This window comes from Felis catus, chromosome D2 (genome assembly GCF_018350175.1).
Source record: "Felis catus isolate Fca126 chromosome D2, F.catus_Fca126_mat1.0, whole genome shotgun sequence".
In the NCBI taxonomy this organism is placed as follows: domain Eukaryota; kingdom Metazoa; phylum Chordata; class Mammalia; order Carnivora; family Felidae; genus Felis; species Felis catus.
Window position 1 is genome coordinate 53,127,703 of NC_058378.1, and position 17,188 is coordinate 53,144,890.

Here is a 17,188-nt window from a genome sequence, read left to right on the forward strand (position 1 = left end):
GATAATTATTTTTTAGATAATTTTATTCCTTCCATTTCCTGTCCTCTCTTTCCTGAAATCATTTAGTTAGATGTTTGAATTCCCAGAGCAGTTCTTTATGTGTTTTATCCTCTCCTTCATTTCCTATCTCTTTATCTTTTTTTGTGTTCTGTTTTGGGAGATTTTCCCAATTCTGTTTTTTAGTCCTTCTGTAGAATATTTTATTAACTTTTAATTTCTAGTGAAGCACTTCTCTTTTTAATGTTCCTCTGTCATAGAGTACTATTCTTAAAAAAAATGGATATATTATCTTTCAACTCTTCCTGAGTATTAGAAGGTGGTTTTTTTTTTGATAGATATTTTCAGTTTCTTAAATTATCTAATTACCCTTGAATACTTTTTTGTTTCTTCATTTTGTTCATTCTCTTTTAATAAAGAGTCCCTGGGGACGTGTGGGTGGCTCAGTCGATTAAGTGTCCAACTTCGGGTCGGTCATGATATCATGGTTTGTGAGTTCAAGCCCCTCATCAGGCTCTGTGCTGACAGCTCAGAGCCTGGAGCCTGCTTCAGATTCTGTGTCTCCCTCTCTCTCTGCCCCTCCCCTGCTCACGCTCTGTCTCTCTCTGTCTCAAAAATAAATAAAACATTTTTAAAAAATAAAAAAAAAAAAGAAGGCCTGGAGAACTAACATGAGCTTACTTTGCTACTGTGTAAGTACCCTATTGTTTGGTAAACTTTTCCCCTGAGTAGAAATCGACTGGGAATTTTTTTAAATTGGGGGTCGTTTCGGGGCACTTGGGTGGCTCAGTCTCAGTTAAGTATCTTTTGGCTCAAGTCATGATATCACGGTTCATGGTATCAAGCCCTGCGTTATGCTCCATGCTGACAGTGGGGAGCCTGTTGGGATTCTCCCTCTCTCTCAAAATAAATAAGTAAAAACTTTAAAAAATGGGGTTAATTTTGCCTAGGATTCCTCTTAGAGTGAGGAGGTGTGGAGCTAACCATGAGATTCTGGCCTCTTCTCTTTAGGGTCAACTTCATAGATGTGTGACCTGTGAAGTTGCATGGATCTTGAGTTTAGAAGGCCCCTGCATGTGATTTGGTGCTCAGCTATTGTCTTCTTGCGGTTCTTAATAATTTTTGAACAAAGGGCTCCACATTTACCTTTTGCACTGAGCTTCTTAAATTATGTAGCCTTCTCTGCCTTTCTTTCTATTATCACTGCCCTAGGCCAGAATGAGCAGAGCTTTTCTTTCCCCCTTTCTTTTTCCTTCCCTCTCTCTTTCTTTCCACGTATACCAGAAGCCTCAGCTGTCCCCTAAATGTTCTTTCATTATGAAAATTGACCATGCTCTGTAGGTAAGGGATCATTGGCACAGTGTGTGAGAAATCTTCAGTTTCCTTCCCTATTTTTCCATCCCATTTTTCATTTCCATCCTCTCTCATGCCTGCCATCTCTGAACTCTAATACACAGCTGGCTCTCAGTTCCACTGTAGTTCCTGTTAGCATATAATGGGCAGTGTCTTACCCCTTTATGAATTCCCCCAAGTACTTTCATTTTCTCCACTGTTAAACATTTATTCCTTTTCACAGCTCTGTGCTTTTTATTTCACTTGTATCTCAGAGTGGATGGGAAGCAAAAACATTAACTTAGTCTACCATCTTGATTCTGAACAACCTGCCTCCTTCTCTTTGAAGTAATATGATTGGATTAGATCATCTCTAAGGTCCTTGTATATAATATTATGTTTCTAAGCATCATTATTTCATGCAGATGTAAAGTCCCAAGCTAAACATAGATTTATTCATTCTGGCACTTTATTTTCTCTTTCAGCCCTACCCTTTTATGTTTTTTATTCTTTGGTTCAAACTTTTTTCTGAGTTAAGTATATGGGTTCACATGTCCTTTTACTTGACTGAAAATTGTAAAGGAGAGCTTTAATAGTCAACTATACAATCAGAGGTTTTAATCGCCCTCTCTTTCACGTGACACCAGAAAGAATTGTATTAAAAATACAGATTGTAGTTTTTAAATTGTGGCATAGGCAGCTTTGAATACATTTTACAAGTGAAAACATAACCATGTGTATATATATATATATATATGTATATATATATATATATATATACACACACACACACACACACACACACACACATACATGCTTACAAATTGGTTTTACTTATTTGGGTATTAATTAAAAAAAATCTATAATGGTAATGAATCACATTGATCTGATTTGTTACCTGTAAGTCATAAAAATGATATGGTATGAACTATGATGAAAACATAAGTCCTATGACTTATGTGGTTTTAATGTTAAATGTTGTTGCCTGACTTTTATTGGAAGTTAAATCTAGAAAGGACTTAGAGATTATCTAGAGTCTAGTCCAGTCTTCCAGAAGAAGGCATTGTCTGGCTAACATAGTTGCCAGCCCACTGCTTACTGGGGTTAATTAGAATGATCTATCTGCCTGTTCCTCCATTCCTGCTTGTAATGTTTTTTATTCATAATGTGTTTGGTGAAGAGGACAGCTTCCCACACAGATGTTTAGCTACCACCAATAAACAGATTTTGAATTTCATTGGTTTAATATAATAAAGTTAAATCCATGTTTCAGGGTAAATACTTCTTCTTTTAAAAAGTAGTGCTTAAATATTATATAGTTTATTAGTGGAATTTGAAAAGTAAATTAGATAATTTAAAAAAATAGTATTTAAGGCAATTTTAGTTTAATTTTATTAATCTTTATTATTTTAAGGAATTAATATTTAATTAATTTAATCCCTAATATTTTAGAGGAACAAGGTAGTACTGTATATTTGGTACAGAACTTCAGTGGGAGCTTATATATATTTAAATTGAGACCAATGATTTCGTTTTTGTTTTGACTTGTTACTCACTTTTTGGGGAGAAAATACATTTAAATAGTTATAAGATAATTTAGTGTGCCATCTTTCCTTGAGTATTTTCTTTTGTGCTATAGTGGCAGATTATGCGGAAGCATAGTGGCTTATCCTTTCTAAGCATCTTCAGAATCATATATTCAGTATAGTTTTCGTGTGTGTCTGCAGAAATGGACATTTTATTTCTTTTTGTATGAAAATCATCTGTGGGAAGAGATACTTCTAAATTTTTTTTAATGTTTATTTTTTTAAGAGAGAGGGAGAGAGCATGCATGTGCAATCAGGGAGAGGGGCAGAGAGAGAGGGAGACGGAGAATCTGAAGCACACTCCACTCTGTCAGCACAAAGCCTGACACAGAGCTTGAACTGAACTGCGAGATCATGACCTGAGCTGAAGTTGGATGCTCAACCGACTGAGCCATCCAAGCTCCCTACAGGAAGAGATACTTGTCAATAATTCAGATTCCAGTGCTGGCTCTAGACCTAAATGCACTAAAATTTTCTCAGCTTAGGAATCAGCATTTTTAAATTAAAATTTGAGAACAGCTGCTCTATAGCAAAGAACCCTATCAAAGAGTTGGTGTTTTCTAAAGTTGACAGTTCAGCAAATTTAGTATTTAGCACGTTGGAGTTTTTTTAAATATATTTTTTTAAGTTTATTTTTGAGAGAGAGAGCACGAGCAGGGGAGAGACAGAGAGAGAGGGAGAGAGAGAGAAGCCCAAGCATGCTCCAAGCTGTCAGCAAGAGCCCAACACAAGGCTCGATCTCATGAACCATGAGATCATGACCTGAGCTGAAATCAAGAGTATGACGCTTAACTGACTGAACCACCCAGGTACCCCCTTGGTATTTTAATGCTGACGACTTGATTAGCTAAACAGAAGTTTGGAAGAGGATTTATCTGATTGGCATAGATGTGAAAATTAATATACAAATCTTCAAAATGATCACATTTATGCAATAAATTAATGTTTTTAAATTATAGCAAACACACAGAGCCAGCTTGCTTGTTTTGTAGTGTATTTTGTTACTTTAAACACTGCCTCTGCTACTATTGGAATACATTTTCCTTTTTTATCTGATTTCCTGGCTGATTTCCTTCTTAGACTAACAGCAATGATCATGCAGCCATGCCGGTAAGTAAATGCAAGCCAAAGCTAGCATGTGAATTGGATAGTAGTGAACCTCCTGCAGGCTTATTTTTCTCTGCCTGGTTATCTATGGTAAATTCTAATTATCTTGTCAATATTTTTCATATGTTTGTAGTTTTGTGGAAACCTACATTTGAAGGTAATAGTTATTTTGGTGAAAGAGGAGGATTCCCTGGGACTTGATTGTGAAAGTTAGTATTATGGTTGCATCTGTGGTGAGTGCAGTGCTTTGGAAAACCTCTCTGTGGTCACCCCTTGCATGACAGGGCACAATTTGTAGATATCTTCCTCATCTATAAAGTGAGGGCTGTAAGGGTATATGCCCTATAGATTTTTGTGAGGGTTAAATGAGATAGTATACATAAAGTACTTAGAAAAGCACTTGGCATATAATAAGCACTCAAAAAATACTAGCTGTTATAATTACCTGCTTTTAAGACTGTTTATGCTTTTCCTGAGTGCTTTTTCTCTACAGACCTTATCCCAAAATCCACTTGTAGAAATCTATCTCAGTGCATAACGCAGTATGATTCATGACCAAGTGCACATTTTTCTTTTTCACTACAAACCCAGTATTGCTCCCCTGAATTGCCTTAGCTTCCACCTTTTTTCATGGCTTCATCATATTTTGCGTTTTACTGTGTTTCTTCTTTTGACCTCCAGTTGTGAGCTCTCAATGGCCAGAGTAAGAACTCATAAATACTTTTTGAATGTGTAGATATTAAAAGTTCTTACCTTTAAAAAATCTCATCTAGCATTTGAAATTTAAAATGTTCCTAACCTTTCTGTTCCTATTCCTGTTATCAAAATTCAAATTTTGATGATTGTAATTATTTTCTAATTAGTCTTTGCCAGTAGTTTCTCCTTACTTCAGTTCATCACACATACCTGTACTAGATTATTCTTTCTAGAGTACAGTCTAATCACATTTCCCTGTTGAAAAGCTTCAAGGTCTCTTGCTTACCTAAAGTAAAAATTTCACAGGCTAACAAAAAGGAATTATCTCAGCCTCTTTCCAGATACATTTCTGACCATTACTCAATATGGGCATTCAAAGTGGAAAATCCAGTGTCCTGGATCTGTCTTTTACTTTCTACATTGGCTTCATTTATAATTTTAAAACTCCTGGATCTCTTCCAAAAGCATCTTTAATGCTACCTCTTTCACGAAGCATTTGCTAATTCCACTTAACCTTATGTGGATACTTGTCCCACTTTTACAGTACTGTTTATATTTTGTCCTCTACTATAGCTGTTTGAAGTCTTGCCTTCTCTCTGCTATTAGAATTTAATCCCTTTGTGTCAGGAACTGTTATCCACTCATTATATCTTCTGTAGCGCCTAAACAATATTTTACACAGAGGAAGTGCTTAATAAGTATTTTTTAAATTAATATGAGAGAAATAGTAAAGAAATGGTCTGTTGTTAAAGCAATTTTCTTGTACACATAAGGAATATAAAAAGCATACTGCAAAATCAGAATTTTTGAATCGAATTTATTTGTCAAATATAGAATACTTTCTAGTTTTGAAGAGAAAGTTTGTACCCTTATTCATAGGCAAAAATTTTGAAAATGTCTATACAAAAGTTATTTGATAAAGGTGGTTTCAGTAGCAGTTAGAAATATTTGTATGTTTACTCTTTCCTTGCACATCTCCATGAAAGAATAACATGTTAATTCAAACTACAACTCTCTTCACACCTATAAGTTGAGCAGTGATTGAAACAAAATAAAAGACATGATAGCACCAAAATAACTGTTGTGAATTCCCAGCACTAAGGACAAGTACTTCGTCCCATTGAAGGGACAGACCTTCAAGCTTTCACTTCAACTTTTTCTTCATTTGCTATAGTAATTGTTAAGTACTTACTAAGCTTGCTAACAGATTTCCTGCAGATAAGTCATATGCATGTTCAAAATACAGAAGTGATGTTCCGAAGTGATACTAACCCTGTTATCCAAAAAAAAAAAAATCCAAAATGCTCAAATTGTTATCATCTATTTAAGAAGTCAGCAATAGATTTTGGGGTCAGTTTTGTATAAATTTGCATGAGAAATTTTAAAAGGTGTGACACTTGAATGTCCAGTGTTTTGAAAAAGTTACTTAATGTGAGATAATTCTTTCTCTGATGATAAAGCAGGTATTCTAATGGCATTTTTGATACCCATTTCCATACTTTATGTAATAAGTTAATTCCAAGTACACAAAATCAACTAGAACAAACCATTGACAGTCATCAGTTCATTGGAGAGAATTAAAGAACCTTGAGAAAGCATGTAAATGAAAAAGTTGAAAACCATTAAAATCCACTCTTACAAATGGAATTTATATTTTTTAAGCTTTTTTATTTTAATACATATATTTTTAAGTAATCTTTACACCCAAGGTAGGGCTTAAACTCATGACCCCGAGATCAAGAGTCATATGCTCCATTGACAGAACCAGCTAGGCACCACTATATTTTTTTTTAGGCTTTTTGTTAATGTAATAAAATAGTTAAATGATTTTCACTAATACAAGTTAATTGGGGAAAAAGAGAATCTTGCTTTTTAGTTGAAAATTAATGTACTTGAATTTTATAACTTTAATCCTTTTAAGTATTTACTAAGTTGATGCTGGCTAATCTTGGTAAGAGATTTAATTGCAATTAAGTTGTAAGTCTTATGTGTGTATATAACATAGCACACTTAAATAATTTCTGCTGTCAAAAGTTTAGAAAATAGCAGTTTGATTCAGGACATAATTGGAAGAAGTAATAGTAACAGAGGGCTTTTAGTTTAGAAGGAAACAGCATGAGAGATTTAGTAGAAAGCTAGTGGATTAGGAAAGAACTCATGACCTAACCAATAAGTAACAGATCAGTGAGATATAAATGTAAATAATTGGAATGGATTATTCTCAGCCCATAGACTAAATGTATGTATAGGCATGTGCATCATACATATGCACACTTACAAATAACCTATAACTTTATTCTTTAATAACTATCAATGAAATAGACTAGATCATTGGTGCTGGCTTTATGAGCAAAGTGCCATTCTGAACAGGAAGATTTAGTACTAAAAACAAATGAAAATGCAATATCTGACCGTTTTACTACCAGATGACAACAGAGAATTCAAATTTAGAAAGTTAATTAAGTTGTTGCAGATAGCAATGGTAAAGTTCTAGGAATGCAAATGGTATCTTCCCCTTTAACTTGTATTCCACAATAGAAAGAAAAATACAAAAGATCATTTGTTCTCCAAAGTTAAATGGATAAAAGTTGAAATCAGGGAAGAAGAAAAAGGAATAAAATCTGCAAATAAGAGAATGTATGAGTTAGAATTATGTTTTTATCGTGAGCAGATAAAGACAGCAAAAAGGAGGTCAGATCCCTTGAAGAGAAAGATAGGAGACGATAGGGAAAGATGAAGTCAGAGGTTTCCTGTGCGAGCCCCTATCTAGTGGTGCCAAAGAGCCTGCTTTTCTTTTTACTTCCCTGTATGGAGCCTAACAAGAATGGAAAAGGATGAGGATAGAGCTGATGGGAAAGGTGGAACAGCTTTGGTGCATTTATATTTACAGTATGTTTGCAGGTCAGAGGTAACAAAATTCAGCAGGCCAAGATGCTGATACATACTTATAGAAAGAGTATGTAAGTTACTGTAATACAAAAAGTAAGGAGGTTGGCCTTTGGAAAATCCCACCAAAAGAGCATGTGCAGACAAATATTACATACGGGGAAGGAATTCAGAGGGCCAGCAACATTTTAATCACTTCCTTTTCTTTCATTCAGGAGACCTTAGGTATTGTAGGAAAGCTGTCATGTTGTTTTAAATCTTTCTACTTATGAAAATCAGTGTGTTAGACGGTAGCATTGAGATTAAAAGCCTTTGTCAATTCTTTGGAAACAAGAAGGGAGCAGTTGGAAAGGCATACTGTAGATACTCTCAGAGTATCATTGAATGTCATTTGCAAGATTGTCTTGCAAATGACAATCTAGAAAAAACTTAATGTGATCACTTACCTTGATCAGTCCCTCCCACTTTGTATAGATTTTGTCTTGTTTTAAATATATAACCTCCCTTCACTTGATACATTTCCCTTACTCTTTTAAAAAATCCATTTCCAGGTACTTCCTCAACTAGAAGTGAATCTGACAGTATCTACCCCAACCCCATTCCCGCAGTCTAAGACTTAGCCCAGTGAAATTACCTATTCAGAAAGCCCTTGACGTTCTGAATGAGTATACCCCAAAACTTTGAGAATATTCAAATTTGAGAATACTGCTATGCCATGTAATTTCTTTCAGAAAGTGCTATAAAATGTACCTGAAAAGTGTAGACCTTAACAAGAGTTATGTTTCCATGTCAACTAACAGAAGACAGCAAAGCCACAGAGTTCGAAGGTTGAGACTTTGCATTGAGTGCATTCAGTCAGTCTCCCAGTGATTATCACCCTCCCCACCCCCACCCATACCCAGTTTCACAGAGTATATTATTCAAATGTGTGCCTCATCAAATTAAGCCCTACTTGCACTGGACTCTCAGATTCTTAAAAGGTCAAAACCTAAATTTAAATCCTTGGATGACAAAAGTCTGCTCTCAGCTATCCTTGTGTATATGTGGCTGCATTTATGATAGTCAGCCACCTACCTACATATGTTAATAAGAGAGAGTCAGTTGGCTTGACTGACATTTTCCATTTTACTAATGGCCATGTGGAAACAACTTATATTGTCTAACGTGTTAGTGATTCTGGCAACTTCTTTGCAAATTTAAATTGTATTGGGATTACAGACGAGTACATTTTAATGATTAAATAGCCCTTATACTCTGAGCTGGGTGCTTATGTAAAGAAATGAAGATATGGCTCTGCTATCACAGAGCTGTTATTAAAACACTTCCTGGGATGCTTCATTGTTTCACTCTTAAATTCTGTGGCTTAGTCATAGTACCCAGTCTTCACAGGGAAAATTACAGCGCATCTTTAACTTCCCTTTCCTTACAGTTGCCAAGTGAGAAAAGTTATAGAGCCTTAATATTTTATTGTTTCCCTACTTAAACATATGCTTAACTGCCCAATTTGTTATTATCAAGTAGGCTTAAGAGTTAGAAATAATCCCTGTCAGCTCCCACACAGCATAAACTAGTTTCCTCTTCTTGCTAGTCTGGGCAAAAGTGCATGCAGCTTTCACCATTTTATCTTGATTTCTGATGTTATCAATTGCTTGGAAGCAGAGGCATTTCTTCAAAACCTTGACCTTTTCTGGACCGTTACTGCTTTGTTTGCCTTTGCATTCTCTTTCTACCTATTAAAGATAGAATGAGTTGGAAGATGTCATGACATCAACGATAATATTTACAGAAAGCTAAAAATCAAGATATTGCATATCATCTAAGGCCATGCTCAGAAGATTTTTTTTTTTAAATTAGGGGCGCCTGGGTGGCTCAGTCGGTTAAGCGTCCAATTCAGGTCATGATCTCACGGTCCACGAGTTTGAGCCCTGCGTCGGGCTCTGTGATGACAGCTCAGAGCCCGGAGCCTGCTTTGGTTTGTGTGTGTGTGTGTGTGTGTGTGTGTGTGTGTGTGTGTGTGTGTGTGTGTGACTCTCTCTACCCCTCCCCACTTATGCTCTGTCTCTCTCTGTCTTTCAAAAATGAAAAAATGTTAAAAACATAAAATAATAAAAGGCCACCAAAGTTTGATGAGCCCTATAGGAAGTTTTGAATGAAAGAGAAATAGCCATGTATTACAGCTATCCTAAAGTTTTCCCAGTTTGCGGAATTTTTTCCCCCAACTTTAAAATGATTGTGTTCTATTTAATCTCTCTGTGTGTGTGTGTGTGTGTGTGTGTGTGTGTGTGTGTGTGTGTATGTGTGTGTTCCCAAGAGCAAGCATTTATGTTACAGTCTCATATCCTTATGATTGGGATTTGTTAGGAGGAGAAAAGTCAGAAAAGGGAGAATGGGAATTCCTACTTCACTATGGGATTATGGTTAACTGATGTGAGAACCAACTCTTTTGGGGCTAGAGCTACTTTAGGGGGAGATAGAAAGGGTATGAGAAGACTATAGAGGTGTCAAAGGTATTTTGGAGAATGTTGGAGGTGTTTAGAGTTGAGTATATTTTGATAGAACTATGAATGTTTTTGGCATAATCTCAAAAATCTGTCTTCAAGATAGTGTTATAAAGTTATTAAAACTCACTGAAGGAATTCATCTTGATATTTAAGCCTTTCTAACTCACCCATTCTGTATTATTGGGAATCTGAGACATTTCAGTGTTCTATATGTCAGTATTACAGTGTTCAGACAGAAGCCTATTTTAGGAGCTAGAAGAATCTTTGTGCATTTGTGAAGTCATCTTGGGGAAATTTTCATGTATTCTAATGTTTTAGGTATGTTTTTTCATGATTTATTTAATACATTCTTTACATATGAGCAAGATGTAATTTTATATAGTAAAACTTTAGATTAGTGGTTCTTATATAAAATGGAAGAATAATAAATTTCTTAAGTTAAAATGTCTACTTTTCAACTAGACATATTTTCTCATATTTCAATTAGGAATTTATTTCTAATTTTAGTGTTTACTTCACATTTGATGAAAGACTTCACTCTTCTGGTCTGTTAGTTTTTAAAAAGGCTATGCATTGTGGCTCTTTGGGAGACTGACCAATTCATCAATACTTCCCTTTCTCTTTTGCCTTTCCTTTGAAAAGACTGTTTCACAGTTTCAACTGAAATTTATGCAGCAAACAGAGAGGCAGTGATTTGGAATAATATGGCAATATTTTACTGCTTTACTTTAAACAACTTAAAAAATTAATAACTTAAATAATTGTAAAAAGCCATACAGAATCAGAATTAGTTAATAAGTTCTGTTGCCAGTGTTAGAGTTAATATTCAAATTGACCATGATTTTACTTCAGTTTTCCATTTTTTTCTGACAAGAGTTATGTAACCTTTTAAAACAAAACCTGCTATCAATTTAAAGAACAATAAATGCAATGCACAATATTTTTGAGTCTATATATTTCTTTTTACTTAAATAAAAAAGTAGTTTATTGTGCAAAGTTGACCTTTTGTGGGAATATAAATAGAGTAAAATGGATTCTCCTGGGATCTTTAAGGAAGGGAGACCAATACAGAAAGAATGGTTGTGATTTCAAGAGCACATTTTTATGTTACATGTAGTTGAGAGAGAATGAAAGCAGCATTGAAAAATGCTTTCAAATAATTACTGTTGAAATCAAACCTTTCTTTTTTTATTAGATCTTTGAAATAAGAGAATGGTGAGACAGAAATGAAAACTTCAAATGAAAATTTAAATGTGTCAAATTAGTTTTTAAGTATTCTACATTTCTCCTATTATTATATCAGAGTAGATCTATCAAAACATGACTTTGAAACCAAAACAGTTTTGAGCCATAATCTAATAAAATGTGTTGTATTTTTGTTACCATGTCGTTTTGCGGTGTTTCAAAGGAAATGGAGTATCTTTAGCCTAATCTATAATAGTAAATTATTTTAGAAATTTGGCTTGACATACAAACAGATGTGTTTTCTTGATTCCTTTTAAACTGAGGGTTGGTGGTTTGTGGTTTATTGTTCCTGTGATTGGCATTAAAAGCCTTATTTCACAGCTTGCAGTGAGGGACTATTGGGTAAAGAGTGGCTGTGTTCCACAAACTAAATTCAAAAAGTGTCAATCAAGGTCTCACATAGGTTGCCTAGAGAATGAGTTTTCTTACTGATTTCACCGAATGTCGCCTCATGCTGTCTTTGATTGGCACAGCCTGGCAGGGAGGATGGATGAATCTGTCACCGACTGGTTAATTGTGTTGCTGGTCTCAGTCTGACATCAGGTCTTTGACTCTTAAGTGGCTCAATACAAAACAAATTAGCAGATTGTAGTCATATTTCTCATTCTATATGCTTTGACTTTGTTGAATGCAGTCCATAAATCATATTGACTGACACACAAGTAAATGATGAAAGCTGCTTTTGAGACATGGATCTAGAAAGCAGCGCTGTGAAGGTGCCATGGAAGGATGCATATGGTTGACCCTTTGGGAATTTCCTAGGAGCCAAATGTCTCCTTACCACAATTGTTCTTAGAAGAAAAGCTTTTGGGTAATGCAAAAAGGATCTAATATGTCAGCAGATTCTCTTTTACAAGTTCCTTTGAAATATAAGAAGTTTGTCTAAGGGTTTTCTCTCTTTGCAAGTTGTTTTTCAGCAAAATGTTAGAGGAGGGTAAAAAAGTAGTTACCTTTAAAAGTTTGGCAGGTGTTTTTACTTACTTGTTGAACTTTGTGTTAAAGAGAAAGAAAATGTTAATAGTAGTTGCAATTAATTTTTCAGATGAGGGCAGCAGAAATTTCTAGGTGCTTGAAATTTATTATTTTGGTTTTGTTTGTTAAAAAACAGAGCATCTCTAATGAAACAGGCTAGTTTTTAAAGATTGTTCATTGCAAAAGTACTTAGATTATTTTTGTTTTAGAAAACGATAATATTATAAGAATGTCAATAAAAACAATAGTAATGTTCAGAAAGGGGTGTTTTGTTTATGCCAAATGTACAAGGGCTACATCAGAAATGAATTGCCATAGGTATTTTTTGGGTGTATAAATATTTGGAACATTAAACATTTTCGCTCTAAATATAAGTAATAGATGGAAATTTATGAATATTTGTGCACATTTTATGGTTAGGAATTAAACATTTTTTTAAAATGTATAATCTTATAGAACTTTTAAAATACTTACAGAATCCAAACCTTTTATATCAACTTTAATTTGGGGCTATAAAAAGAACTTACTTCATTTGAAGATTTATAAAATATTTTACAAATACTTTAATCTTGTATCTTTGAGAACAATAAGCCTGTATTTAATATGTTTAATCAGAAGAAATTTAGTATTAGGGTTTTATTATTACGTATGTTGTTTAAACAAAAAGTTAAATTAGCACGCACGTGCACGTGTGTGTGTGTGTGTGTGTGTGTGTGTGTGTGTGTGTGTGTTTTCGTTATCTATTTCCACTAAGTTTATGGAATAGCTGCCTGTATTTCTGTACTCTTACCATCATTTTTGGCTCCAGTACTATTGTTATATAGTCATTTGTACCGTCAGAACCCATGTTGAATTTTAAGTATCACTTTAAAATTATACCACTTACCTTGTACAGTGTGTTTACTTATGAAATGAATATAATAGTAATTTAGGGGGGCAATTTATTAATCTGTTTTGCAGTTAGTATATTATAGCGGCAACATAAGTAGAACATGGAGCTGATTGGATGGAGAAGTACATGAAACTAAAATGCAGTAGTTGTTCCATTGGGTCAAAATTACATTCCTGTTAAGTATTGTCAAGCCTGTTACATTATAATTAAATTACATGCCATTGATTTCTCCTCTTTCTACGTTTTTGTCCCCCTCCCATTCATATTGATATTATGGTGCTTGGGGAATGGAGCTGCATGTCTCCCAGACTAATTCCTCTTGGGTTTGGGGGATCTTGAAGCATGCTGGGTTTTGCATTGTTTGTTACATTCCTTTTTGGCAGTTCATCAGTATCTGTCAAATATATTGTTTGCATTGGCTTTTATCTCTACGTTTTTGATTGAGAAATTGAGATTCCATTTTAGATACAGTTTTTCACTGCATAGTGTCTAGATGCTAAAGACTTACTCAAAAAAATTGCCTTGTTTCTAGCCTGACTTTAAATGTGTAGTTTAATGAACAAATGTTCTAATAAATATCTTAAAAATATATTTATGTTCTTTCTTGCTTCCCTGACAGATCAACTGTGTAAAACATTTCTGTACTAATTTAGTGAAGCATTTATGTTCAGGAGATTTTTTCATGACTTGATTAGCCTTTGTGAAAGTAGGAAAAGAATAATTATCAAATAGCACTGAGTAAATATTTATTAATGCAGATGAGGCAAAACATGGCACATTTTCCAAAAGTCATTATTTCTGACCATATTCATGGATCTTTGAATCCTATCACAGGAGTTAGTCCATCACCAAATCACATCGTTGTAGGTTGAAGACAGAAATACTAGGAGCAGTATTAGAAAGGAAAACTATACAGGACAGAGTCTTTATAGTAATTTATTTTAAGCTTTTAATTGAAATCTGTCTAAAGAAGCAATTTATACTAAAAGTGATGTAATGTGATTCAGCTTTGTAATCTAGAGATGAAACATGTAGCCTTAATTAAGGCTATCAGGGAAAATTTCTGTAGTTTTTAGGAGCTATTATGGTAGAAAATATTTTATAATGATACAAATGTGAAACAAAACCACAAATATTTGTAGTTTACTTAACCATATATTTCTAAATTATCAGATGATTTTAAAACTAAATTTAGGTCTGTAGATGATTTTGAAATCATGTTGGTAGGTAAGCCCCCTGAGCTAATTGAAGCTATGCTACAAATTCATGTTCTGATTAGAAGTAAGGACTTAAGGTTGAAAGTATATTTTGAATTTTAGGCACAGTTTAAATAGGAAATTATATTGTTTATTAACTAACTTTATTCTGGCTTTAATTATATGAAGGAAAGCTTAAAAAACATTATATGAATAAAATGTTCTGTCAGTACGATAACTTGTCATATTTTAATGTGTATTTTTAAAAATACTTGAGACATTTCAAGAGGTCTAAAATAATAATTCATGTGTTTTTTACCTGTCTTTTAATTTTCCTGAGTGCAGTTAGAACTTCAATGATATTTATGTCCTGAGGAGGACAAGTAAACAAGATTAATTTTAATTCCTGTGCTAAAAGCATAGCCACTCAGAATACAGAAATAGAAAGGCCAATAATCACTGTTGTACCCCCTAAAAGACAACAAAAAGAATGTCAGGTATATAATTTTTCTGATACTTTATGGTGTATTTCTGTGTTTACGTATTTGCTTATTTATGTTTTGTTTTTGCTATTTGTTTTAAACAGGGGAAAGTTGCCCAGACTGCTTGTATGTCAGCCTGCCAGCATCTGTCAACATCCTTAATGCAGATGCTATTGGACAGTGAGTTAAAACAGATAAGCATGGGAGCCGTTCAGCAGTTTAACTTAGATGTCATACAGTGTGAATGTAAGTACCTTACTGGTTAAATCTCATGCATTTCTAGGAATCTATATTTAAATTATATGAAAAAAAATGGTATATAGAAGGATAGTTCAGAAAAGAGGGAAAAGGCCTGGATCAGTGAGATTTTCAGCAGCCTTAGAAGTGACTTCTTTCCAGAAAGAGAAAAATACCTCAGCTTCAGTTTAGGGCCTCTAGAGCTCTATCTAGAAAGCACTGAAGTGGCAGTACAGACTGGGATAATTGAAAAATGATTCCTTTTCCTCCTCAGTCCTTTTTCTGGTCATTCTTGCCAGGACACTCCTAACATTGGTCATAAATGAATGAAATCATTCTAAGTTTGTCATTCTTACTTTATCGGTAGGCAGTTTTTGTTTTTGTTTTTGTTTTAAGTTTATTTTGAGAAAGAGAGAAAGCACGAATTGGGGAGGGGCAGAGAGAGGGGAAGAGAGAGAGAATCCCAAGCAAGCTCCAACCCAGGAACCATGAGATCATGACCTTAGCCAAAGTCAGATGCTTAACAGACTGAGCCACCCGGGCACCCTGGTAGGTAGCTTTTTAAGTAATTGCTGGAAAGATAATCTGAGGACCCCACATTCCAAATGAAGCTTCTTTTATATTCTGAATATTCGGTTCTCATTTCCTCCCCAATTTTTTAAGGTTTTACCTTTGCCATTGTTTTTCACTGTTTTCTGTAGGCAAGAGGTGAGCAGATTCTATAATCTAATGTTGACATTAGCCAGTCTGCTTCAAAACGAGATGTGCTGTTTGGTTATTAGCCTTGTTTATATATGCTTCTGGATGTGTGTTCTATCACCTTAAATTATAACCTTAAATAAAGAATGTAAGTATACAGAGCAATTTTCAAACATTGCTTTCAAATGAATGGTACACTGATTAAATAATGAAAGTCTCTGGTTGACAATTCAGCCAGGCACCACTGTTGATAAATTGGAAATCAGTGGGGCACAAGAAGGATTATAAAATATTTGTCTGAGGCAAATTTTGCAATAATTTGCTGATGTTGATCAGCAGTTTGCAGCTGAAGCAAGAGTGACTTTTTTTCAACAATTATTGAATATTTGCCCACTGTATAAGGCATTCTGCTAAGAAAAACATAATTAATATTAAAAAGAATAATCATGTAAGCTGTTTGATCAAGATCAGCCCAAAAAGTAAGTCCAAAGTTTTTTTAAAACGTACCTATTCCCTTCAAAAAAAAAAAAAAAAAAAAAAGAGATGCTTATTCACAAAGGAAAAGGAAATTAGTTTTTCCTTAGGGAAGAGAAGCATTCATTTTCTTTTCCTAAAAAGCATTTCTATTTTCTCTAGTTAGAAAACCTTTATTATGTATCTTTCTCAAAATAAAACTATCATTTTAAAAATGGTATTTAGGGATGCCTGGGTGGCTCAGTTGGTTAAGCATCTGACTATTTCGGCTCAGGTCATGATCTCACAGTTTGTGAGTTCTTACCTACTTTGGGCTCCATGCTGACAGCACACAGCCAGCTTAGGATTCTCTGTCTCCCTCTCTCTGCCCCTCCCCTGCTCCCTCCCTCCCTCCTCTCTCTCTCAAAAATAAGTATATAAACATTTAAAACAATAAAAAATATGTATATTTTTATATTGTATTTTAAAAATATTTATTAAAAAACACTTTTCCCCCCAAGTTTCTAAGCTCAAAGTAATTGTTATTCCATTCTACAAGTAGTTTGAAACTGATTTTTTTTTTATACAGGATTTTTTTTTTTCAACGTTTATTTATTTTTGGGACAGAGAGAGAGCATGAACGGGGGAGGGGCAGAGAGAGAGGGAGACACAGAATCGGAAACAGGCTCCAGGCTCCGAGCCATCAGCCCAGAGCCTGACGCGGGGCTCGAACTCACGGAGCGCGAGATCGTGACCTGGCTGAAGTCGGACGCTTAACCGACTGAGCCACCCAGGCACCCCTGATTTCTTTTTTAAAGTTTTGTAAAAGTTATCTTAGGTTATCATTCCAGTATGACATTACATATGTAAATATCTTACATAAATATTGCTTTAGGCATTTTGTGTT

The 17,188-nt window shown here is 34.5% G+C and overlaps 1 protein-coding gene across 10 annotated transcripts in view; it reads left to right on the top strand.

Annotated features, from left to right (window-relative positions):
- Positions 1-17,188, top strand: part of EXOC6 (exocyst complex component 6) — a 228,911-nt gene that overhangs the window by 156,408 nt on the left and 55,315 nt on the right. For all 10 annotated transcript variants that reach the window (XM_019813545.3, XM_045040414.1, XM_045040415.1 and 7 more), the window contains one exon: positions 14,997-15,138. In XM_019813545.3, coding sequence (XP_019669104.2) covers positions 14,997-15,138 — 142 coding nt within the window. The remainder of the gene's footprint in view (positions 1-14,996; positions 15,139-17,188) is intronic.